We start from the raw sequence: 25,116 nt of genomic DNA, 5'->3' as shown, positions 1-25,116 counted from the left end.
AGAAAATTGGGGGCTAGCAAGATGGTGGCTGAGCCTGCAAGTGGTGCCGTGAGGGTTGCGAACAGTGTGGCTCCTGCTTCCTGTGTCTCCAGCCCAGCCGCCAGCGAGACTATAGTGGTATGACTCCCCTACCTATGGCTCTGTGGGTGTTCCTTTGTGGCCTCACCATGTCCTGAGTTCTTATGTGGGGAGCGGGACCAGAGACCCCATCTGACACCCTGCACGACAAACATTATTTTTACCTTTTATTCTAATATGTGTTATTTTGTAGGATGAGCACAGATGAGAAGTTCCACGAGTTCTGGAGTGCAGGAACCTGTTTAAATTTGCAAGAGTTTCCTGACTGTGTGGTGTTGGGAGCTCGCCTGGAGCCAGGGAGCAGCAGACTCCCTTCGCCTTGCTGCCTTGTGTCCACTGGAAGCTGTACCTATGACCATACCTGCTTCGGGGTGTGGGGGAGAGTCCAGAACAATAAATTCACATGGGCGTTTTTAAAGGAACGGTGCTTCCAGATGCCCACAGCAATCACCACAGAGACTTTAGACTCCGACCCTGGTCGTGGATTTCCGTTCAGCTAAGGTCAGAGGGGCTCAGCAGAGGCTCTATATTTGGGTCACTGGGAAAGTCAAACCCTGGGGTGGGTTGCCTTCCCTTCATCTGCTTCTGAGCTGTTTGCTGCAGAGGGAGGCTGGGGCCGGCATGGAGGCCCCCCCACTCACCCCTCAGCACAGGTTGGCCTCCCACAAGCCCCTCCTGTGCCTCCTCTCCCTGTGTTCAGTTGTGTCTACACCTGGCTCCCTCCCAGTCAGTGTTCTGCATGGGTCACTGCTTGCTGTATTGTGTAAAATGTCCCAGAGGGCAGTCAGCAGGCCCACTGTGGTCCAGCAAGGCTAGACCCTGAAACTTCCAGAACAGTGTCAGGTCCCCAGTGCTTCCTGAGGGGCGGATGGCTGAGCGGCAGGTGACTGAGACCTGGAAGTGATCACCTGGGGCAGGCAAACGTAAGGTCCCCACCTGACCCCATTGCATCCACTTCTCAGCAGATTCTGTCTTTCTCAGGGTGAGGGTCTTCTACTTTGGTCATTTCAAAAGGTCGATGAAAAGCCTGTTGTCATGACCTAGCAGCTCATTAATCGGGAAAGTTAACACCAGCTGGTAAACTTGTGGGAAAAATGATGCCACCAACAGCACAGCTGGCTACCACTGAGAAAGACTTTTCTTGACCAAACTCTAGACAGGTTCCTCTGAACCCATCAAAGCCTCACACTTGGCATATCCTAAGGAGCGCAGTTTTAGTTTTGCCAGAACCCCCCGCTGTATCTAATCAAATTCCTCACACACGCACCCCACTCCCCACCGTTCCCCAGATGATGTCCGATGACCTTCGGCCTGCCCTCGGCAAGAATCCTGGTAGGCCAATTTATCGAGAACTACCCTACCCTCTGTGAAGGTTCACTTGATATGTCAACTTGATAGGCTCAGGGAAGCCCAGAGAGCTGGTAAAACAACTTCTGGCTGTGTCTGTGAGGGTGTTTCTGGTAGAATTCAGCTTTTGATTCAATGGACCGAGGAAAGAGATCCACACTCAGCAATGTGGGCGGCATCATCCAATCCCCTGGGGGCCTGAATGGAACAACAGGAAGAGGAAGGGTGAATTCCCTCTGTCTCCTGGAGCTGGGACATCCGTCTTCTCCCGCCTCAGACATCAGAGCTTCAGGTTCCTAGCCCTTCAGACACAGACTGAACTACACACTGGCTTTCCTGGTTCTCCAGCTTGAAGATGGCAGACAGTGGAACTTCTTAGCTTCCATTATCACCTGAGCCAATTCCATACGTATACATATATACATATATCATACTGCGCCTTTCCAGCTCTCAACCATTCCCCTCCCCTGCTCTTGGCTATAAATCCCCACTTTCTTTGTTGTATTCTGAGTTGAGCCCCATCTTTCTCCCCTTTGTGGGTAGTCCTTACACCTATTGCAATAGTCTTGAATAAAGTGTGCTTTACTGGTTTAACAAGGGTCATGCATAATTTTTTCTTTTTCACTATTCTATGTTTCTCTATGTTACTCTATGTTTATTTCAATATGAAATATGCTTCCTAGAACAGTGTGAGGGTAACATATCATTACAGGGCAGTTTAAACTATGTGGCATCTGCCACAAAACTTTATCAATTTCTCTAGAAAACATTTCAAGCTTCACATGACCCTCCCTGTTGCATATTTACCATTATGTCAGCTTTTTGCATAGTGAGACCAACTGCCACTTTCGAACATTGCACTCTCCCAGCCATCTTGTCACATGCCCACAGCTCGCAGACACCAGATTTAATCTGAGCGCCCAGTCAACTCTGAAATGTGGCTGTAGATGACTGTGATGGTTTAGAAGATGGGAATGAAGCCTCCCACGAGCTTTGGCTTTCAACAGCCTGGGCGACTGGCAACAGGGAGGCGTCCAGCTTCCCACAAGGTCCAAGCTCACATTGGACACAGGTGCTTCAGTGTTCTGTTGTCGAGGTAGACTGCAACACACCAGGGTGGGAGCTTTCCAACACCCTTTGTCAGGGTCTGTGTGACGGCTCTATTCATGCTCAGAGGCCTCGCCCACTCCCGAAGGGACAGGTGCGAGCAGAGGCACACAGCAAACATGCTGCCAGGAAGGACGACCTCCCGGGATGGACCCATGCTTTTCAAAGTGTTTCCCTGCCTAGAGAGAGAAATCAGGCCAGCGTTCCTCAAGAATTTCAGTAGAACTTCTCCCAGATGACCCAGCAATTCCCCTCCTCAGCCTACCCCAAAAGAATCGAAAGCAGGGACCAGGATTTGCGTGCACATCTCACACCCACGTTCATGGAAGCCTCATTCACAACAGGCAGCAGGCGGACACAACCCACATGCCCACCAATGGATGAGTGAGGAAACAACTGGCATAAACAGACAATGAGGTATTTCTCAGCCTTAGACAGGAATGTGATTTCAATATGTGCTATTATATGAATGGGATGGACCTTAAAAACAATGTGAAGCCAAACAAAAAAGATCAATCCTGCATGAGTCCACTTACCTGAGGTACCTAGAATAAGCAAACACAGAGACAGATGGTAAGTTAGAAGTTACCAAGAGATGGGTGTGGAGTTTACGTTGGGGGTGACGAAAAAGCTTTGGGTGTACATAGTTGTGATGGTTACACAACATTGCACAAGCATTTAATGCCACTGCATTGTCCACCTATGGGTGATTGCAATGATAGCTTTTATGTTATGTCTATTGTACCCCAATACAAAAAAGAAAGGTTAGCCCAGGATCTTGTTAATATCTATTAGTCAATAAACTTGTCTTAACATGCAGTGGAAAATAATTGGCAAGCCAACACTAATCGGTTCTATTTACTGAGGGTCAGATCTGTGCCCTCCTCAGCTCTGGGAACCCCACTTTCCATAGGAGGTTACTGAGGCTCAGGGAGAGGGCCCTGACAAGATCTCATCACTAGTAAGTGTCAAAAAGAATTAAAAATCAAAGCCGCTCAGGTAAAGCCACCGCCTTGTGTCACTCCCTCTGCTGCACTTCTCAACTGAGGGTCAGTTCTTAGGTTTTCTTCTGTAGAAAAAAAATGCCTTGTTTCCCTAGAAAACTATATGTGTCTGCAGCACACCCTTTCAGGAGGTATGCTCCACGTAACCCATGGACAGATACAGTCCGTCTGTCCCACCAGTAGAGATTCTAAGTACCTTCTCCCTGCCCCTCCCTTCCTAAAATTCATTTGCATCTTTGTTTGCAATACATTTCAACATTCCTCAGTGGTTCAGATAAACCTGTGCTTTTTCCATTCTGTTCTGAACCCATTAGAATAGTTTCCTCACGTGAATAAAATATTTAACACATTTACTCCCATGTCTGTGGGGAGACCTGATTTTCCCTTTTTTCTAAAAGTTCTCTTGAACACTCCCCATTGCACAACAGGGAAAGGGCAGCTGTGAGAGCAAGAGGCAAGTGGGGCCATCCTGGGCCAAAATGAAAGCCAGCCTCCGATGACATCACGTGTCTCCCAAGAAAGAAGGGACTCCGCAGATACTGAGGACGTTGGGGAAGCTCACCAGCTGGAGCACGCAGTGGGACGACACGGACTGTGCGTCCACAGGTAACTCACCTTCCGGGGACGGAACTCTCCCGTGTTTCCAGGGGCTTCTGTCAGCGAGGTCAGAGCAGATGTCCTGGGGCTCGAGCCCTCTACATAGTCATTAAGCCTATTCTCGTCCTCAGAAAGGACAACGCGGTGAAACTCGCAGAGGCCAGCCTGGGCAAGAAGACAGCCGTCACCCCAGCCCTCAGTCTGCGGCCTGTCCACGGGCAGCTGACCAGTTTTCCAAACAGAAAGACCTGGACCTAATCTGAGAGTTGCTTTGCAACCCTGGGCAAGTCCCCATTCTGGGACCAGAATCTTCCTCTGTAAAAGGGGAAAGAGAAGACCTGCATTGCAAGGTTCTGAGAAGTCAGTGCAGCAAAGAGACCATAGCATTGTTTTTAAAACTGGGCCTGATGCTCAATGAACTCAGATTAATAGAATAACAGTTTCCTCTCCCCCCACCCCCCGCCCCAGGATCTCAGGCAACCACACCTGGCCTGCAGTGGCGCTGTCACGATAAATGGTAAAGGTGTAAGACCGGACTGAATCTTCTACAGCATTTCATTATCCTCATTGCCATTTACAAAACCGAGTCTTCACTCTCGCTGCTTCTGGTCAGGTGGCATCTGGTCAGGGTGATGAGACTGGACTGGAGGGGGCGGCAGCGGCGAGTCAGTGGGAGGGGGCAACACCACCTCAGGGATCCTGTGTCACAGCCCCAGCTGTGAGGACATGAGACATGAGAGCCCCGGCAGCTCCACCTGTGAGGGCGTGAACACCTCACCCACCTGGATGAACTCACTTCCCTGTTACAAAGTGCTGCTCCGTTATTCGAGTTTGCAGTCATTCTGAGTGCTTACGTACGTCACGTACCGCAGGATCATACTAAAGAAAAGGTGCGGTGAGACAGGTGACGCTGGTTGTGAGATCCAGGGGATTAGCTCCACTGGAACAAGCCCAGTGATGTCCCTAGTTCTCTCTGACTTGCCGAAGCACGTCACTGGACTGGTGTCATCTAATCCTGCTCAGAGGGGTCCCTTGGCACCTGGAAGCGAGGAAGACACAGGGACCAGGCCAGGAAACCAGGTGGGGTGGCCATGCAGGTAGAGGGAGGGGTCATCTTGAGAAATCCAGGTAACACTTGCTTGAGGACATTTTCAAGGTTGGCTCCAGAGTCACCTTGGTAACCAAACCAAACTAATCCTACACGGTCCGTTGTCACAGGAGTGGAATTGTTACTGTTCATCCATCAGAACAACACTTTGTTCAGCAGGCCTTCCCTGCACGTGGCTGCTGTCCAGCCCCCACAAGGCCATCGCACAGCCTCACACTCCTGTGATGGCGGCAGGAGTCACTTACGGACACAAGTGGCACCTGCGGGATAAGCGAGGTGCCCTTCCACTCACGGCCAGCAGAGGGCAGCGCAGGCCCACTTGGGAGCCTCGGTGTGGCCTCAGCATCAGAGGGAACAATGTCATCCACGGGAGTCCCATTCCCTCTGCCTGGCCCCAGAAACCGGTGTCAGTGTGCAGGTTCTAGGCCATACCTGAGGGGCCCAGCCCTTCTCTGGCTGGTAGCACCGTGCTCTTCAGTTTAAATGCCGTCCGTTGCCCAGTGTCTGAGTCCTCTCTGCCTTGCCACATGTCCTCGTGGAGGGGGCCCCCACAAGCTGGGGTGATGGGTCCTGTGCATGCTCAGCCCAGCGGGGGCCAGGTGACGACACGCACATTAGTGAGCCTCTGTCCACAGCACACTGGCTCCCAGGGGCCACATGGCAGCAACCCGTTCAGTGAGCTGGAGGCCACAGGAGACTGACCCACTCTGGCCTCAGCTGAGGTTTGACAGGCAGCCATGTACCTGGAGGGGGTGGGCAACATCCAGCTGAAGTCTGGGGCGCTGGGGAATCTGGGGACAGATGGGAGCATAGGGCAGTAGCCTGGGGACAGAAGGGACAGTTGGGGTCCTGCACCGTGTGCTGGAGTTGTAAGTGGACAGTCACCGCCAGCCTCCCCGGGGCTCCGGTCGGACCCCTGCCCTCCAGGCCGCTTCCTCTGGTCAGCCTCTGTACTGAGTGCATCAAACAGCCATTTGACAGAGCCAGCCCAGGGAGACACTCCCGGGGTTCACCCTGCACACTACAGCCTCCAGCACCTGAGGGGGACAGGAGGAGAGGCCCTTGCTGTCGGCATCCCTGGGGCACGTCACGGGCTCAATACTTGCTGAACTTCTGATTACCCACCCTCAGCTGGGGGGTCCTCTCAGAATCACGGGGAGGGGCTTTTGGAAAGGAGTGTGGGCCACACACATACACCAACACCAGGGGTGTGGGGTGCAGGAGTGTCTGCCTGACACGCAGGTTCCCGATTCTTACACCAAGGCTGCACGAGTCACACAGGGGACTTTGACAACGGTTTTATTTGTGGCAACGACAACCACTCGTTCTGGAGACGCAGGGGACCTCAGGCCCCCGCAAGGCACTTCTTGATGAAGTGGCCCACCAGCCTCTGCGGCCGCTGCTGGTACTCAGCCAGCACCTCGTGGGGGCTGCAGATCTGGTCCCCTTCCAGGCGGTCCAGAAGGGTGACACACACCACAGCCGCTGCAGAGAGAAAAGGCCAGGTCAGTGCAAAGGCCAGCGCGGCGGGCTTAGTCCACTGACACAAGGCGTCACCCGAGCCCGTCTGCAGAAGGGACCAGCGCGGACACCTGCCCCCGGGCACGTTGGCAGAGGGAGAACAGGCGCCGGCTGGGGCTCCCTGCCCTCTTCCCTCCTGGTTCTCCCCTCCCTCTGCTTCCCAGAGGGACGCAGGCCAATGTCAGGACCAGCTCCTTGAAGGGCTAGTGACTGATGAGGAGGCAGGAATCTCGGGAAGCGGAGCGGGACGTTGGCGGGGGGCTAGGAATTTGGGGTGCAGTAACCCCCATTCAGAATCCCAAAGGGCTTTGAAACCCAAATTCACTGCAGGGCTGGCGGACTTTCCGGCGTCGTTCTCAGCCCACGTGGTGGAGCAGAGGTCCCCGCGGGGACAGCGAGAACCCTGCATGTGGCCAGGTGACAGTCGGGAGGCCTGAGCGCAGGAGCGCAGGAGCCAGGAGGAGCCCGGGGCCGGAGCCGGCCTGGGGGCAGGGGGCCGCGGGGCGGGAGGCGGGTGGGGACGGGTGGGGACGGGCGCCCCTACCTCGGAGGCCACAGGCGCTGCACATGGCGGCGAACACGGAGGACTCCATCTCGATGTTGCGGACGCCGGCCGCGTGCGCCGCCCGCAGGTAGGCCTGCTTGTCGCGCTCGGTGTAGCCGCACAGCGCGCCGTCCAGCCGGCCCTGCCCTGCAGACGCGCGCCGTGAGCCTGGGGCGCGCCCACGGGGACGCGGGACGCGGAGGGACACGGGACGCGACGGACCCCCGCCCCACCGGCCCGGAGCGCTAGGGCCGCGTGGGAGCCGCCCGCTCACCTTCGTAAAAGTCCAGGGTGCACATGGTGTTGCCCACGACCGTGCTGAACTCGCGCAGGTCCGCGGAGCACGCGCTCAGTTCCTGCACCAGCCGCGCGTCCAGGTCGGTGCGGCGCACGACCCGCTTCCCCAGCACCACCTGCTCGAACTCGGGCTTGAAGTAGGCGTCCACCGCCTGCCGGGTGATGACCACGGAGCCCGGCTGCAGACCTGCGGGGCGGGGCGGCGTCAGGGCCTGGGGGGGGGGGGGGGGCGGGGGGCGGGGGGGAGGGGGGGCGGTGTCAGGGCCTGGGGGGGGGGGGCGGCGGGCACGTGCAGGGAACCACCCGCCTGGCCCCCAACGCTGAGGCACCAGGAACTTCTGAAAAGGAACAGCCAGGACCCACGCCCCGCGTCACGCGGTTTCTTACAATAGAATTAATGCGCACGCACTGCAGAAAATGTGGAGAGAAAAGCGCAAGGAAGAAAGTGGACGCGGCCAGGCGCGCAGCTACGCGCCTTCCCATCGCTGCTGCTTTTCACGGGGGCGCTCGCCGTACCGTCCTGTGCTTAATGGGTCCGTGTTTCTACCTTTTCGTTGTTTAACGTTTCAAGCAAACACAAAAGTAGACAAGGAGAGTGTAATGCACCCCATGCACCCCAAGCCCAGCTCCAACAACGGCCAACTCTTGAGCACCCCACTTTCCTCCGCCTGAGGCCATCTCCCTGCCACCTACAGGCTTTCCCGGCACACCTCCCCCCCCCACTTTCACGTGTGTGGGGACATGACTCTGCTCCTATTCTCTGCTCTTATAATATTAATAACTTTGCGTGGCACTAGGCCAGGAGCCCCCCGGTGTTTATTTAATGTGAATGCTGATGTTACTGGTTTTCCTAAACATTTAGGAAAGAGGGAGAGTCAGGAGACCCGTTCCAGAGCCCCCACATCAGCTGTTTCATGAAACATTAAAAAATGCAGCAAACCGCTGAGCTCTGCTGTCCTGCCCCCTGAAAGTTTACCTGGGCTCCTTTCTCTTGCTCAGGCCCCTGGTCTGGTCAAGAAAGAGTCCTCTCAGAGCTTTCTCCCCAGATACTGGAGCTGGAAGTCACCTGAGCTGATGGCTTTCATGAATTCAAGCCCTAGGGATCTTAGCATCACCCCCGAATCAGGGTGTGAGAGGCGGTCGCAGTTTCGCTGCCACCCCAACACAGGCCCCGCACTGTCCTGGGAGAAGCTGTTGGGCTTCTTCTGCTGTTGTGTCCATCAGAACCCCCATAACCACCCTGGGATTCCTCTAGAGTGGGTGACCATGCCACCGTCCCACTGTCTCCATTTGGGGATTTGTGGGGACACAGTGTCATACTTCATCATCAATGTTTTCCAGCGGTCTGGGGTTTGGCTCTCTAGTTGACTCTCCATCTTTTTGGAGCATTTTTGGGAGACTCCAAATATACTACTCCCTCTAGAATTCTCTCCAGTCATCGAGTCTAAAAATCCCTCCAAAGCCAGAAATCTGGAACGAACTGCTGGCGTTCTTGGCAGACATGGGCATGACGGACACAGCTGTGCGTGTCTGTCTGGCTGATGGTATCACAAGTGAAGGCTCGGCTGATGGTATCACAAGTGAAGGCTCGGACGCTCACGACCTGAGTGTGTTTCACGAGAACAACTTCTTTAAACACGGAATTATAATCTGCAAACAGATTTTTCATATCTGTCTAATGATGAAAAGGAAAGATGAATAATGCGTCCAGAAAATAGGAGGACCATAGCAACCCCCTCTCAGTCAGAAAACCTGAATTCTAGAATTACCATCCAGGAGTGGTCAGAAACACGCTCACGGGCAGGCTGAGCATGGCAAAGCTCCTCCCGACAGCTCCTGGGAGGGACCGAGAATTGCCAGGACCTGGTTCTCAGCCAAAAGGCTGGCATAGACTGGGGACATCAGAGAGGGCAGCTTATGTAATGCAAATGTGCCTAAGAGGCTTGCTTAAAACTCAACACGATTGTCAGCATTTTGCTTTCTCATTGCATCCCATTCTTTCTTTGCTATCTCTGTGGCTTTCAAAAAACAATGTTGTGGACGGGGTCTTTTTAGGCAACTTAAGAACACGTCTTAATTTTGTATTCCATCTCTCTTCCCCTCTCTTACTGCCCACCCCCCGACTTTGCTGTGGGTTCTTCCTGTTGGAATAGGGAGGAGGAGCGAGCAGACCGAAGGAGAAAGGCAAAGAGGGAAGGGGGTTAGAAAGACTAGAGAGAATCAGCAACAAGTAGGATCAAAGTGCATGACCCCCACAGGACGACTTTCTGCAGCTGGGTGACCAGGTGCCCTTCTGCTGCTTGTTTCCAGGGTACAGGTTGCAAGAATGGGCTGCACCAAAAGGTAACAAAACAAGCTTATTTTGACACCTCCTGTTAACGAGCTTCCTCGAACAAAGCCGGCCCCACAGCGGGCTCCCAGTCGTCACCCTCAGTGTCCTGTCACAGGCCCCCGCACCCTTACCTATCCCGCCGGAGGTGCCGATGCGGATGATGGTAACACCGGAGCAGCGGGCGTGGTACAGCAGCTTGAGGAGCTCGTGCAGCATGATGGCGATGGAAGGCACGCCCATCCCATGCTGGAACCGGGAAGAAACCAATGTCACCCCCGCTGCTGCCTGTGTGTCCTGCAGGCAGCCCCCTGGGAGGCACAGAGGGTGAACTTCAAAGCATAAACTGAAAAACTGTCAACACCCGGCACAAAGCTGTGGAACAGACAGCCCCGTGTGACCCGCACACCCTGTGAAACTCGGCTGAGGACGGGAGTCTGGCCGGGCAGCAGCGGCTACTACAGCTGGGTGACAAACAGCCCCCCTGGCACCGGGACACCCGCCCACACAGCAGTTGGCTTTTCTCTCCTTTCACTGTGCTCTCCGCACTCTCAGCTTCAGCTAAACCAGCTGGTGGTCGTTCAGCAGGAAGGATGCTGATGCCTCCTGGGTCCTGTACCATGTCCTCCGTCTCCCCGCCCTCCCTGCCACCCTTGTGTGTCCCCAGCACAAGCAGGTGCGGCTCCTGAAGCACCCGCTGTCCTGCAAGAATGTGTCTGTACAGTGTCCTGCACAGGAAGAACCGGTGTCCGTGGGACTGAGCTCGTCTTGGCTCACTGGAGTGTCCTGGAGGCGGCAACTGCCAGACCCGAGCCAGCACAGGGTCCCTTAGCTACGCTGCACGCCATTCACAAAGCTGCCTACAAAGGGAACCCAAACTACAAAACAAGAGCTTCCTTTGGTCAAATACCAGAGATTTCTGTGTCCCCTCATTGCTAAACCAAATGTGTGAGGAAATCCCTGCGGGTGACAGAGGACCAGAGGCTGGCACCAGGCGTGGCTCTCCCACAGCCCCAGCCCAGGCACCTCCTCGGATCTCCAGCCTGGGAGCCTCAACGCGTGGGCGCAGCCTGCTGTGTCTGCATGTGTCTGCGCTCTCACCTCGCCCCCGCCTGACAGCGAAAAAGGTGTTGAGGGGACCAGCTCTGAGTGGAGGGCAGGGGGCCTGCAGAGCCGGGGACTGGCCCACGGGAGCAGGTACTCACGCTGACGGACAGCACCGGCCCCACTTTGAACATGGCATAGCGGTCAGTGCCTGCGCAGATGTTGGGATGGTCCTCACCCGGGCGTCCGAGGCCCAGCTCTGCGGCCACGTATTTGATGAAGCCTTTCATGCGGGAAGGGCTGCCCCCAACGCACACAAACTGTGGACAGAGAACAGAGCCCCGGTCACCACGGGCATCACGCCAGCCTCAGGGTCCTCTAGTGGGCCCACACAAGCAACACTAGCACCTCCCAGAACTTGCTAGAAATGCAAGTTCCCCTGACCCACCCAGGCCGACTCTGTCTGGGGAGCCCTTCTGGTGATTCTGATACTATTGAGAGGCCCTCGCTCAAGGAATCACCACTGGGCGCAGGGGGGTCAGAAGTGCAAGCGACGGGCTCCACAAATGCAGAAGCAGAACCCTGCTCTCTGGGCAGGTCATTCCAGATGCCATACCAGGCCTGTCTCTGTCCATCTTGTGGACAGCAGGTCACTGTCCCAAAGGAGCCTGGGCTTGGAATAAGATAGCACAGACTCCTGGCTGCGTGACCACAGCCCCACAGACCACCTGTGACATGGGCTTCTCTCCACCACCTCTCACCTGGCCGTCCGACGGCCAAGGGTCCAATGCGTGGAAAGTGCCAGGGAGCCGGTGGGCGCTTGGGAAATGGTAGGCCTGGTGGGCGGGGGCCTCTCAGAAAACTAAAACCCTTCATCTACAAAGCGCTGTATACGAAAACTTACTTCTCATTTTGTTTCACAAGAAAAACAAGTAAATTAGCCAGTTTAAAGCCATTTGATGATCAAAGAATGATTAGTCTCTAAACATGAACGAGAATGTTAAACTTAATGGAAGAATGGAAATGGAATAAATTAAGGACACATGCAAAGTGTTGAAACCACACAAAAAGAAAGGACATGGCCCTGACAGGACATAACTGTTGTTTTATGAAGAGCCCGGGCAGCAACAATGGCTTCTACTGTCACTGGTGTGTTTCTATTTTGAATTCAAACATTAGTCCATTTTGCCCACGGGGGTTAGACATTTTAAAAGTCCTGTGCTAAGATAAATCAGAAGTGAGGAACTTCAGAGTCTGGAGGGAAGATGGACTGGAAGCAGCAAGGGGCTAAAAAGGCCGTTAAGGGCAATGGACTAAATAGTATCAAGACGCACGTTAAATTACAAACAACAGACAGTGTCATTACTCATTATCCTTGCTCCCCTACAAAATGTTTAGCGTCTTCCTTTTTCTGTTCTCTCAATGAAGCTTTAGGAAATTTACTTTATATTGTTTCCATTACATACTAAATTGGTAAGAAATTAATTAGGGACCAACCTGGCAGTACTCACAATAGTTTTCTTTCACTAGTTCCTATACCTGAAAAGTAACCCTTTGCAAAACTCTGCCAAACATAGCCCTTCATGAACTTGTCCTCTGTCACCTGAGCTTCTGGGAGGAAGCTGCCCATGCCACCTGCGAGGGGGTCGGTCTGGAGACAAATCCCCAGAACGAAAAGCCCTGCTTCCTACCTTCACATCCCCAAACATAGCGGGGAGGTCGTGCGTGCTGGTGCTGAGGCCGAAATGGTAGAGAACATCTTCCTTCAGCGTGGCTATGTTTGGATTGCAAAGCTGTACAAAGCAGGCACTGCTCAAACCGGGAAAGCAGAAAGTTAATAGAACTCCAGACACCAGTGGCCGACACAATGACACAATGACACAAGGCCGTGTCAACGGCATGCGTGCGGCACGCAGTGGGAAGGCGGGACACCCCGCACTCACCAGGCTCCCACTCCCTCGTCTGCCTCCTTCCCCTTCACCCGTCTCCATACCCAGGGCCCATTTGGAGGGCGGATGGGAACTCAGGGAGCACACAGAAAGGCAAGGTCAAAGGCTCCCTCACCCCAGATAAACAGTATAGCCAGTTGCTACCCACCTCAAGTTCTCTCAGCACAGAAACTAACTACTTTTAAAACAAGAGATGCATAGGAATTATGGACGAAACAGAAGAAAATCGGCCTTTAATGCTCCCGTCCAGCGCTAACCTTTCCCATCTGTACACCTTGTATTTCTTTTTCTTGTTGCACAAGCAAGCACGTCTCCTACACCATGTCCAGCAGGACTGATGAGAAAACGCCTTTGCATTTAGTGTTTTTTGCCAGCGGGGCTACGACAAACTTGGTGTAGCTCACGTGTATTTCCACTGGACAGCACGGGGTTGGTCTAGAATCACTGCCAGCAAACTTTCCTTCACAAAGCGCCAGACAGTAAGTAGTCTTGGTTTTGCAGGCCATATGGGTTCTGTCACAACTACTCAACTCTGCCATTGTCACATGAAAGGAACCACAGACAACACGCAAGTGCGGTGGTTCCAATAAAAGTTTATGGACAAACACAGATGCCCAGGTCTAAACTGTATCTTCACTGAAAGACCCCTTAGAGCAAACCCTAAACACACCTCCTCCCACCCCTGTGCCCTCCGGATGGCCACGGCCAGGTGTGCGTCCCAGAACCTGGCCCGTCAGGGGCACAGGGAGAGACAGGTGTGGGTCCCTGGCTCAGAACAACCAAGACCCTTTTCTTCCTTCTGAGTCCGACTTCCATCCAGAACCCACTGACCACGTGTCCCCTCCAATCTAACCCAGTAAGAAAGAAAAAATGAGTTAAGAGAAGAAGGTTCAGCTGCCTGTGACGCGGACATCCCATTCCAGGACTTCCCACGGGCTGGCTCGCACTGCTCACGCCGGTGTACACCAGGCCCAGAGGCCACACGTCACAGAACGGCTGCCATCACATGTGGGGAGACGCTTCACTGTGACCTGGGCAGTGGTCTCTTCCGAGGGAGTACAATGTTTGGAGGTTTGTCCAACATTTCAACTCCAACCTCACGTACACATTTCCCTATCAAACAGATGTTCTGGAGAGCTGGAACGCCTATTTTTATTTCTCTTTCTCTATTTTCCCTTGTTTCCCAGGGAAACAAGCTTTCCGTGGGCTCGGAGTAACTGAGTCAGGAGTTGCAGCCTGTGCTGCATGAATACCTGGTCTGGACCAGACAAGTGTTAGCGCCCAGATCGCTCTAAGATCCTGACCGCGGCTCAAAACCCAGTAAGAAAAGCAGAAGCAAACAAAACACGGCTCCCGGGGCTTCCGGGGCTTCCGGGGAGATCGGCACCAGCGGCTTCTCACTGGTCTTAAAACCCGGTCTTCCCCTGGTGACGCAGTCCGGTGACTCGGTCCCCTGCCCCCCGCCCCGTGGAGGGTCCTGGTTGACACCTTAGCCCCGGCCCGGCTCCCCACGCGTGGGGATCTCGTCCATTCCCCAGCTCTCTCTTCAGATGATATGCTCATTATACTTCGTCTACATCTTCCTCTAATACTTATATAATTCATGTAATCATTTTAATTATCTCCAGTAACAAACAAGTCCTGGCGGCCAGGACCATGTGTTACTGAGTCCCTGGGCAGACAACACACAGCACAGGTGAGCCCCCTTCACCCACCTTATCATCTCCTCTCTGGCCTGTCTACCCTGCCCGTCACTTTATCTAGTCTCCCTGCTGTCTGGCTCGGACACCAACAGGAGACACCTAGCCCCACTTCTCTCTCTACCCCATACCCCATTCCGCCTTCATGTTTCTCGGATTTCCCCTCCTAGTTCCCTACAAATAATGGCATCCAGTTCACTCCCATTCTCAAAATGCTTACAGAGAAAAGATAAGCACAAAATATTAGAGAGAGACAGAAATATCTTTTTATAAACGGGAGGATGCAGGCTGACTGCCACGCACGAGTGTTACACTTCAGACACCTGAACGCAGCCGTAGCTGCCACCACGGTCACTTACAGACTGGGCTGGCTGGCTGCTCCCCGGGCACAGATGCTGAGACTCTCATGCGGGAAGGCAGATAAGTGCCCGAGGTCCAGAGCCACACCTGTCTGCCTCAACGCCCTGACCAGTCCTGCCCGGCTAGTTCACTCTCCAGACTCAGGGTATTTCAGAGGCTTGGGGTGGGGAGGCCACTTGCAACGGCCCAAATCCAGGCGTTTGTGTAGGGAGGACAGTCCCTTCTCAGTCTCTAGGCCCCGAAGGACTTCTGATGTCCACAGAGTCACAGCATCTTAATTAAGCTCCTTTCATGACACACACTGGTGATTAATTCCAGTTCCTGCTGCCTCTCAGGGTGCTGCAGACACACACGTGGGCTAAGAGGCAAGCATCAGAACTGACACAACAGGATGTGATTAAGACAACTTTGTCACACATTTCTAAACAGAAAGCCTTTCTTTTCTCTTTGGTTCCAGGAAGAGCAAAGGGAAACGGTGCAGCTGTAAGACCAGCAATGACCTCCAAGTATGTGCAGTGGGCACGTATCACAGTGACCCGGGTGTGCTCAGACTCGTTTTTTAAAGGAGTTTAAAATAACAGGTTAAAGACACATTCCTTGGAAAACGGTTTCTCCAGTCTACACACAATTTCAAGTGACCTTATTGGCTTTGTTCTGTCACTTTATTCATTTGACAACTACGCACTGAGCACCTACTTTGTAAAAGAAATGCATGAGATGCAAGACAAATGAAAAGTGGCTTCTGATTGCAGCTCATCAGCCAGGAAGACAAAGTATTACTGACCCTCATGCAAACTGGCCCACATGTCCTAGGCCAGGTGGGGAGCAGACCGATGGGGGGCAGCTGGGGGAGCTCGGGGAACCTCAGCTGAGTCTAACGCCAAACCCACGTCAGGCTGTGCACTGGCGTAAGGAACACAAAGATGAATAAGACGGAAGGCGTGGGACTGTGTGGCAGGTGACACTAACAGCTGGTACATCTCTCCTTGAGGCTCACACCCGCTGCAGAAGCTGGGTTCTACCCGAACCCCATCTTACAGGTTCACAGTCATGACTTTAACAAGGGGCTGCATTCAGAGGGCCCAACACCTCTCACAGGCCTCCAGGTGACAATAAGACTTTCCACGGAGGGTAAATCACAAAGCAGAGGGAAGGTGACTCTGCAGCGGAGTCACACACATGGCACTTGGTTTCAGCCCCTCCGCCTTGGTGGAGCAGAGCTCGGAAACTGGGGACAGGGCATGTCTGGTTATCGATGACTGAAAGCACAAGGGCCACTATTAGGTCCATAAAAAGGGCACCTCTGCAGGTAACATCCAAGGCAGCCTGACTCATGAAGAGGGACCTCAGAACCTACGCGAAGCGACAGAGGTGAGACAGGGGTCCATGTGGAATTACGACCTGGACCTGTGACTACCATGTGGGTCTCCAGACAGGCCTCAGGAGTCACAGAGGACTTCCTGAGAAACCCCAAGCGAGGGCTCCCAGAGGGTTAGGCACAACCCTGGGCATGGCCAAGATCAGGGTCATTGGGACCTGAGGCCACTGCAGCAGGATGGGACCTGCCAGGTAACCCTGGCAGAGGCCGGGGACACGTGGGTGTTGAGGAAACGAGAAAACAGTAGATTTAAAATCCATGTAGCAATCATGATTAAGACGAGAAATTCATGCTTTTCCAGCACATGAAATAAACACAAAAGAGGCACCGTGAGAATCATAAACTAGACTTATGAAAAACAGCAAAAAAATCAGGAAAGTATTTAAGATTCAGAGCCGGGAAGGAGATGGACAGAAGCAGGGAATGAGTTTCAGGAGTGGCCAGTGGTCAGAGCAGCCCCAGCGAATGTGGATCTGAGCACTGCACGCCTGGTCCGAGGGCAGCTGGGTCCCAGGCCAGACGCCAAGTCGGTACCCGCTCAGTCCTGAGCCCACCTGGTCTTCATTCCCTCCAGGCCTCTGCCTCTGTCATGAGATCGCATGTGTTAACCTGTCAGCTCTCACAAGTCACAACAAACCCAAAATGCTGCCAGAGCCTTACTTGTCATTTTCAAGTTTCTTTGTTTGGGTCCCTGCAGAGGCCATTCTCTCAACTGAGGCAGGACCTGGAAGAAGACAAGAGAGAACAGTGGTAGTCGGTACACGAGACGTGTGAAATACCGAAGAGTTCACCTGAGCACAAAGGGGCGGACAGGGCGGCACCGACCGGAAGTGGTCAGGAGCCTGCAGAGACGGAGCAGTGGGGACGCGGAACCGGGGCTGCCTGCCCGGCTGTAGCTGCAGCCTGGTCGCTGTTGACACTGGTGGTCCTGGCTTTTCATTGCGGGACCTCGAGGCATTTGCTGAGGGCGTCAGAGCCCCCAGTCCAGTGCCTCCTTGTTGAACTAACTTAACAGTAGTGAATCCCAATGGGAACCCAGGTCACTGGCCAGTGAAGCCCAGCTAACCTGAGCTAACCTGCGGAAGACACCCTTCCCCAACAGACCACACCCAGCTGTTCCACCCTTCAGGAATCTTATCTGTCCTTCAGACCTCAAGGACAGCCCAGGGGAGAGGGAGGGATCCCAGAAGGCACCAGCCCTCTGGGACCTGGCACCCCCACCCAAAGTCAGAAGGAAGAACCACCCCACAGACATAAGCTCAGCTATTTCACTGGGTCAGCAATCAAACACCTAAGACCAGTCTCCACCTGGAGGAGGGAGAGCTGAGCCAGACCACGTGCAGGGCTGCTCGGGGGTCCTCAGTTAAAAGGCCCCAGAGCCTGGCGGGAAGGGCACTGAGCTTTGTGACAGGGTCACCCAAGGCCAGGGTAGAAAACCATGAGTGTGTCAGCAACATGCAGACAGGCCCATCATTTCCAGGGCAGGTTGTCAACCCGGCATCTCACCACCCCCCAGCAAGCACTGACTGGGCCCTGTGGAAAAAGGGGTTGGTAACTGTTATCCCCACAGTTAAATATGGACCATTTTTAGCAAATTGAAAACTAGAGAAAGTTATAATAGTTGGGTCTGGAGCAAACGTTTGCCTGAGTCGCTACCTGTCTCTCACCTGGCTTTGTCCCCCCTCAGCGTTTAGAAAACAGTGCTTTGGAAATGGCGGCCTCTCAGTGCAGAGCAGGGGAGCTGAGGAAGCGAGTGAGTTGTAAGGGGCACCCGCCTCACCCAGTACCAAGGCGGTGGGGCGGGAGCTGGAGGGCGATAGGCAGGGCTCCCTCCATGACTGTGGTACAGGATACAATCACCTTTGCAGTTCTCCCGTTTCCTGCAGAGCTCCTAAAACCCTTGCCATTTCCTGTGAGGAGAATGGTCAAGGTCTTTTGTTATGTTAATGCTGACTGCAGGTCCCCCACCTGATGGGGGCGGGTTGCCAGAACCAACCAAGTGATGAGAGCTGGAACTTGCAGCCCCACCCGCGACTCAACTAACCCTTGAATCAATCACCAGAGTCCAATGATTTCATCAACCATGCCCCTGTAATGAAGCCTCCATCAAACCCAAAAGGACAGGGTTCGGAGAGCGTCCGGGTTGGTGGACACGTGGAGGTGTGGGGAGTGGCCGCCTGGTGAGCGCCGGGAAGCTCCACGCGCTTTTCCACGTCCTGTCCTGTGTGCCTCTTCCATCCGACTGTTCCCAGCTTATATCTTTACACTCACTCAGTGACCTAGTGAATAAAATGTCTCCCTGAGTTCTGTGAGCCACTCTAGCAAGTTAATGGAACCCAGGGAGTGAGTGTGGGAGCCCAGCTGGTGTGGGAAAACCCACACACATTGCGCCCGCAATAGGTGGTCAGCGGTCACACAGACAGCCCCACTCTGGTCTCCAGGAAGCACACCAGCATCATTGTGGGGAGGGGCTCTGCCTCTGGGCCCCGCCTCCCCCAGCCCTGCCAGTCATGGGGAGGGGGCCGGCAATTCCGCCTGCAGACTCCCCCAGGGTGGCCTGCACACAGCTCTCCTTGCTGCCCGCTCACTGCTGCACCAAGAGAAGCAGCAGGACTTGGGGTCGTGCAGTCACCACCCCGAGGGCCAGTGTGTGCGGGGCAGGGATGTGCTCAGCAGGACCCGTGCAGGCTCAGAGGCGTCCCCTGGCAATCTGGCCCCCCCAGGCTGCTCTGTATTCCTTTATGGGTGAGGGAGAGGAGCAGCCCCAGGGAGCTGGAGAAGACAGGGGTTGGAGGGCCTTCTGGGGCAGCTGCAGGATCAAAGGAGACACGAGAAGACACCTTGCTCCCCAGAAGATTCCCAGAGTCCAAACCCCACCTCCCAGGAAGACGGGCCACAGAGAAAGCTCCTGCCTCACCTCCCAGAGACCCTGTCACTCTCAGTCTGGCTGAACCAGACAAACCATTTCCCTGCCCAGACCTTGCCCTCTGCCGCTTGACACCGACGGCAAACCCTAACAGACCGGGTATATTAGAATGTAGTCTTCTCCTAAAATCATAAAATTAGCCCTTCTTCGAGTCAGAGCTCATTGCTATGAAGCCCCTCCTGGGAGCAACTCAATCTCTGAAAAAAACCAAACAGATACTGTCTCTACCAAACCTCTCTTCTCCAGAGGGACCATTTATCTTTCCAAAGTCTTTCTCTTGCTTTGTCTTTTCTCTTGCTTATCTTTTGTCATTTTATTTGCCATCCTGGACAAACTGAACCCGAGAAGACAGAAGTTTTTTCTCCGCAGCACAGGTGGGTTTGAGGGGCGCTAAGACCCAGAAGGCTGGGCATGGTCCTGATCCCGGAGACAGCACCCCAGGCTGATTGACTGACCGAGGCACCAGCGGGGGGTTGTCAGGCCCCCTGTGTCTCACTGGTTGCTAGGCCAGGCGCTGAGATGGGCCATTTCGTCTGAGGCACCACGGTTCCTGCAGAAGGTGGCTGAGGGCATCACCCCAGGGGGGAAATGAACCCTGAGTCAGAGCACAAAGCACCTAGTAAAATGTGGGACGACACCAGGTGGGAAAATCACGGTGGGAGGGAATTAGGGGAAGCCCAGGACTGATACCACAGAGGACATGGGGAGGGAGAGGATGGCGGGACAGTCTCTGTGGGAGCACGGATTAAGTCTCTGCCATTCAGAAGTCTAACCTGGGAGCAGCATGGGCACTGGGTGACGGCTGTGACAGTGTGCCCTGTGTCCTGAAACAGAGCTCCCAGGAGAACCCACAGCTGTTCCACAGCCCAGCCAACACCTCGGAAGGTGACGCTGGGCCTGACAGCTGAGCACGAAGTCAGTGGGAGCCTGTTAGGAAACATGTTTTCTGACACTGAACCATGAAACGCAAGCTTCACAGCTTCACACGGAGGGAAGGAGGGAAGGTAGTCACGTGTCCTAAGATAAGCCTGCCCTTGCTGGACTCTCCAGGGCCCATTCTCGCCACAGGAGGCTTTCCCTGCCTGCCTGCGGCTCCCTCCCAGGCCCCTCAGGGAGGAACCTCCGCTGTGAGCACTTAGGACTTCCCCACCTGTCCCAGATTCAATTTGCTAAAACAAAAGAGAAAACCTGAGTTGTTTTGTTTTTAGTTTTAACTGACAGGAAAAAGAGTTCTGAGATGTTCTAAATTAAAATTACAGCGGCAAGAGAGTGACAAAAAGAGGTGGAACAGTTAGCCTGTTGAGAGCTGTGGACCAGCTCTGACAAAAGACTGCCAGTGTCCCCGTGTATCTGTTGGAATTTAGGATTAACTTCCAGGTGGCTCTTTCCAGGAGAGAATAGCCAGGCTCGGAGGACCCCCAGGAGCTCCCGGACGGATGCTGCAGGCCTACCCCAGATGGAGCCCCCACCTTCCTGTCCCCTTTGTCTACTGCTCTTGGAAGTGCTTTCAGGTCGGCTGTGGTCCCCCGTCCCCGTCTCCCCCCCAGCAACGTGATGGTAGAAGGACATGCAGGACACGCTGTCTTTCCTACCTACCCACACAGTTGGTGACTCAGCCTCCTCAGTTGTTTTCTTTTTTTTAAAGCCATAGCCTGATAAACCTTTTCTTTTAAAAAGACTTTCAGCCTTTTTACAGTTAAATTTGTTTCCTTTAATATAACCCGTTAAAATAAAAATTAGATAGGCAGATTATTTTGTGTAAATAGCTTAGTACATAAACATTTGTAATATTTTGAATGAACATACTTCAAAAGTGAATATGTGTGTGTATAGAAAAGAGTCAGAGGGAGAAATGATGAGTGTTTACCTTCAGGGAGTAGCAGAAGTTAGAAGTTTCATTCATTTTCTGTTACAAGTTTGGTTGTTTGTTTTGGTTTTTTTTTTACAATGAACTTGTATTAACTTTATGGTCAGTAAAGAGGACAAAAAAAGTCCACTTGGAGAAAAAACAATGTAAAGGAAAACTAATTTATCCTTTTTAGTTTTAGTGTTACTTCAATGGCCACCACCAGTGCTGAAAGTACTGGAAGGAAGAATATCATTTGCAACCAGCAAGCCAGTGCTGAATGAAAGCAGCCTGCAGTCAAGAGGCTTATGCAGAGAACTGGGTCCACTGCCTGGGAAGAGGGAAAAGTAATCACAGAAGATGAAGGCCCTGCAAAGTGAGCAGTGGGGCCCACAATGGTCAGCCCTGGGAGGGATGGACAGGGGATGGGAACCCAGGTGAAGACATTCTTTCTATGCAAGGAAATTGCAAATCTTTTAAAAGCCAAGCTCACAGTCCGTAAATGGAACCAAATGTCTCCTAAACCCAGAAGACTCAGGAAGGGTGTCCATGAGCCAGAGAGGCCAGGCCTCAGGGCGGGGGTGGGCGGGTAAGGAAGGAAGCAGGGAAAGTCACGGACTCCAGGCTGTCCCAATGGCCTTACCAGACAGCCCCTCTACCTGGCATTTCACACAGGGTTTCTCTGTAACTGGCCCTCCAGGGAGAGCGGCCCGTGACCTCCAGCGTGGAGGTCCAAGACAGGCCAGTTCCAGGCGGACCTTGAGTCTCCTGGCCATGACCTGACCTGGGAGGGAGATCTGGGGACAGCGGTGAGGCTGCACCCGGTTCTCCTCTCGGGGCTTTTTCAGGTCCAAGGACAGTACACCACCTGCAAAGATTATCAAAGGACCCTGCCCTGCACAAATTATATTCGTGTCATATAATTTATGACCGTGACGCTTCGCATTTGAGCTACCAGTATTTTATGCCGGAACACTTTGGTAAATGTTGGCTCAACATATTCTTGGGTCCATTTGAACTTTGCAAGTTTGGGAAACACCCGTTCTCCAAAACGTAGTTTACTCCCCACACGCCAAGGGGCTCCAGGCGTTCCCACCGGCCTGGGCCCGCGCCCCGCGCCCCGCGCCCCGCGCCCCGCGCCCCGCGCCCCGCGCCCCCGCACATCCTTCCAGCCAACGGCCGGGGCTGCGCGAGCCCGAGTCGCGTCACGGGCCGCGGACACTCACCTGCCACCCGAGCTGCGTCAGCTTCGCGCGCCACTGGCGACGCAGCCCTCGCGGAGCCCAGGACGCGGCCGTGGGGAGCGCAGAGGTACCAGGGCGGCAGTTTCGGGTCCCGCGCCGGCGACACCCTCCGCCCCCTCCCTGCCCCCCCCGCCCCCCCCCCGCCGCCCCGCCCGCTCCCCGCCCGCTCCTGTTTCCTCCTAGAAAAACCCAGCCCCTGGCGGCACGAGAACCGCCCGCCCAGCCCCTTCCCCCCGCGGACGGCGCGGACTCGGGCGGGCTGACCACCTGCGGCTGCGTGGTCTGGGGGTGTCCCCGCCCCGAGCGCGACGGGGACCGGCCGAGAGCAAGTGCCGAGGAACGTGGAGCCAAAGCGGGGTCGCAGTGGGTCCCCTGCGGTCCCCGGACCTCTCCGGCGCCAGTGGCCCCGCGGGGCGTGTTCCCGGGACCGTCCTGGCCCCGGAGTTCCCGGGAGCCGCCGGGTGGGGAGAGGAAGTGACTCATCCATTCAGAGTCACCGGCTGTGACCTCAGAAGCGCCCAAGCCAGACTGCTCACTGACCGGCTTGCCGGGCACTGCCCTCCAGGGGCCTCCCTGGGGAAGGGGACAGCAGTGGCCTGGGCCTCAAGGACATTGAGGGCTCTTTTTCTTTCACTTGCAAAAGGCTGCACATGAACTGGAAAATCAAATACTGAAGACTTACTTGTCAAGTTAGAACTTTGTAAATGTGACAGACTGGGAACAAAATTCTGTCTGGCCATTTTTAAACCACACCTGGAAACACAACCTCCAATAGGCCACCTCCTGCAGCAGCTGCTACAGGCAGATATTCAGCCCAGGACCCAGTCTGTCACCGGCCAGGCCGCCCTGGGGCTTTGACTCCTTCCCAGAGGGGTGGGGGGCTCTGAGAGGGGTGTGGGGGTCTGAGAGGCTTCACAGAGGATTGATCACTTGGCCAAGGCCCAACCACACCAAACCATGACGCCCGCCCCTGTCAGGCTCCAGGACCCAGAGAAATCCCAGACTCCTGGAATTCTTCCAACTCTGGAAATATTTGGGATGTATGAGCTGAGGCTTCTTGTCTGCTGCTTTGGCCCGCTCCCCACTGCCGGGCCCTTTCCAATCCAGGGTGCCTTGCTTCCTAGAACACCACTTTGATATGGACAACCTTCCAAGAACAGTGTTTTTCAGAGTGCCAGCATCCCATCAGTAGGTCATGAACCAATGTAGTGGGCACAGCCAGTGTGTAACGTACAGGTTTTTGTGGGAACACACTGTTCATCCACTGTTCTGTCTCATTGGATGGTTAATGAGACAGATTGGAGGAGGAAAGCACCCCCACATGGCCTGTGGGGGGCAGGTACCTGAGGGTCACACACAGAAGGAACATTCGCAAGTGGCCACAGGCGCCAGATGGATGCGGGCAGCTGATGTCGGTCTTCACCTGCAGGAGTGTGGCAGGCCTGATGCAGGCAGGTGCAAAGCCTCGGGGAACTGTCCAGTCTGGGGACCAAATGCAGAGGACAGTGGAGGACCCGCGGAGTCATTCTACCCCTGTTGCCCCTCCCCCGTCTGCACATGGTTTGCACACCCTCTCTACCTGACTGCTTTCCTTCTGTCTCACATGGAGTCTTCACCGTTCCACCAGGAATGAGCAGTGAACTTCCTGATGTTCAGCTCATGGTGGCTTCCCATGATATCTGACGTCCTTGGCCCTGCGTCTTGTAGCTGTTGATGGTCTGCAAGTTACTGGAGCCCGTTGGAGCTCCAGATGGAGCGATGCTGGTTCTGCAGCAGGGCCTCAGGTCAGAATGTGTTATGACTGGCACATTTTCATCAAGCTAGTTTCCCTCCAGCTGTCCCTCATCACACAGAACTGGCCAGGACCCCTGACACTGCTGCTTTTGTAAAATTCATGTGCGGTTGCCACCGATAGCCCACAAAGGTGTGCTGGCATAAACTAGGATGGGCCTAGTCATTTTGGGGAAGTGCAGCAGGGGACCAGCTCAGGGAACAGAGAAGCCCTGGGAACTGGAGGGTGGAGGGCATGCAGATGGCCTGTCCCCCCTGCCTCTCTATCCATGTGTTCCCTGCACACACTGAATTCAGCTCAGGCTGTCCACCGGCGGTACACTCATGCCATAGCGTCCCCTCCTTCCTTATTTAGACCAACTGGAAGGTCATCTCCATCAGAGCCTGCCTGACCCCCAGGCCCCTCCCAGTGCCCCACCCCTGAAATTCCAGACCACTGTCCCACTGCAAATTTTTAACTGATTTTTTACTGAGAAAATTGTGAACTGTTGTTGAGATAATTGTATGTACTGATGTTTGCTATGGTGTGAATGTCTGCATCCCCCACCCCAAATTCCTACCCCAAGGGGATGATATGAGGAGAGGGCCTGTGAAGAGGCTTTTCCCACTCAGCAGAATTCCCGAGGGAGCCGTCCACATCGCATCTAACAGTGGTTGCTGAGCTGTATCCCATGACATGGATGCGACACTTTGCTTAACCGTTCACAGGCTGACACAATCTAGGCTGTTTCCAGCCTTAAGCTCTTAATAAAGCTGCTGTGAAATGTAACGTACAGGTTTTTGTGGGAACACACTGTTCATTTATCCGGGATAAATGCCAAGAGTGTTATTGCCAAGAGGGCTGTATGGTAATTGCACATTTGATCTTATCAGAAACTGCCAGTTTCCCTGAACTCTGTGAGCTGCTTCAGCAAATTAATCAAAGGAGGGCTTGTGGGCACCCGTT

At 54.3% G+C, this 25,116-nt stretch overlaps 2 protein-coding genes across 10 annotated transcripts in view; both read right to left on the bottom strand.

Moving 5' to 3' along the window:
- The window catches only part of ABCA13 (ATP binding cassette subfamily A member 13), a gene marked incomplete at its 5' end in the record, with an annotated part of 245,529 nt that extends 239,759 nt beyond the window's left edge, over window positions 1-5,770 (bottom strand). Inside the window, 3 exons of the mRNA XM_081079377.1 lie at window positions 4,152-4,298; window positions 5,487-5,629; window positions 5,674-5,770. Of these exons, the coding sequence (XP_080935503.1) occupies window positions 4,152-4,298; window positions 5,487-5,629; window positions 5,674-5,770 (387 nt within the window). The remainder of the gene's footprint in view (window positions 1-4,151; window positions 4,299-5,486; window positions 5,630-5,673) is intronic.
- Window positions 5,771-6,523: 753 nt separating this feature from the next.
- On the bottom strand, window positions 6,524-23,185 carry UPP1 (uridine phosphorylase 1). 9 transcript variants are annotated; one of them, XR_013995326.1, is made up of 8 exons: window positions 22,362-23,185; window positions 17,024-17,087; window positions 12,668-12,785; window positions 11,138-11,296; window positions 8,013-10,181; window positions 7,581-7,790; window positions 7,307-7,453; window positions 6,525-6,726 (listed from the first exon to the last, which is right to left on the bottom strand). XR_013995326.1 is itself a non-coding variant. In XM_081079493.1 (8 exons), the coding sequence occupies exons 1-8, from the start codon at window positions 22,864-22,866 to the stop codon at window positions 6,587-6,589; spliced, it is 1,458 nt and encodes a 485-aa protein (XP_080935619.1). In that variant the 5' UTR covers window positions 22,867-23,185; the 3' UTR covers window positions 6,525-6,586. The 9 variants fall into 9 exon arrangements, 7 of the variants coding, with proteins under 7 accessions (XP_080935624.1, XP_080935619.1, XP_080935621.1 ...); XM_081079493.1 differs by having other exon boundaries at window positions 10,067-10,181; XM_081079495.1 differs by having other exon boundaries at window positions 10,067-10,181; window positions 22,647-23,185.
- Between the last annotated feature and the right edge of the window lie 1,931 nt (window positions 23,186-25,116).

The sequence above is a fragment of the Rhinolophus hipposideros genome (assembly GCF_964194185.1).
Source record: "Rhinolophus hipposideros genome assembly, chromosome: 18".
Taxonomy (NCBI): Eukaryota; Metazoa; Chordata; class Mammalia; order Chiroptera; family Rhinolophidae; genus Rhinolophus; species Rhinolophus hipposideros.
Note: the sequence above shows the minus strand (reverse complement) of the source record. Positions and strands in the feature narration are given on the sequence as shown.

Excerpts from the sequence above, each read along its gene's own strand:
- UPP1 (XM_081079493.1), bottom strand. The coding sequence starts at position 22,866 with ATGGATGAGTCACTTCCTCTCCCCACCCGGCGGCTCCCGGGAACTCCG. Across the intron at positions 11,297-12,667 it reads CTATGTTTGGGGATGTGAAG|TTTGTGTGCGTTGGGGGCAG; the intron begins GTAGGAAGCAGG and ends CTCTGTCCACAG. Across the intron at positions 10,182-11,137 it reads GGCCGGTGCTGTCCGTCAGC|CATGGGATGGGCGTGCCTTC; the intron begins GTGAGTACCTGC and ends TCCCGGTTCCAG.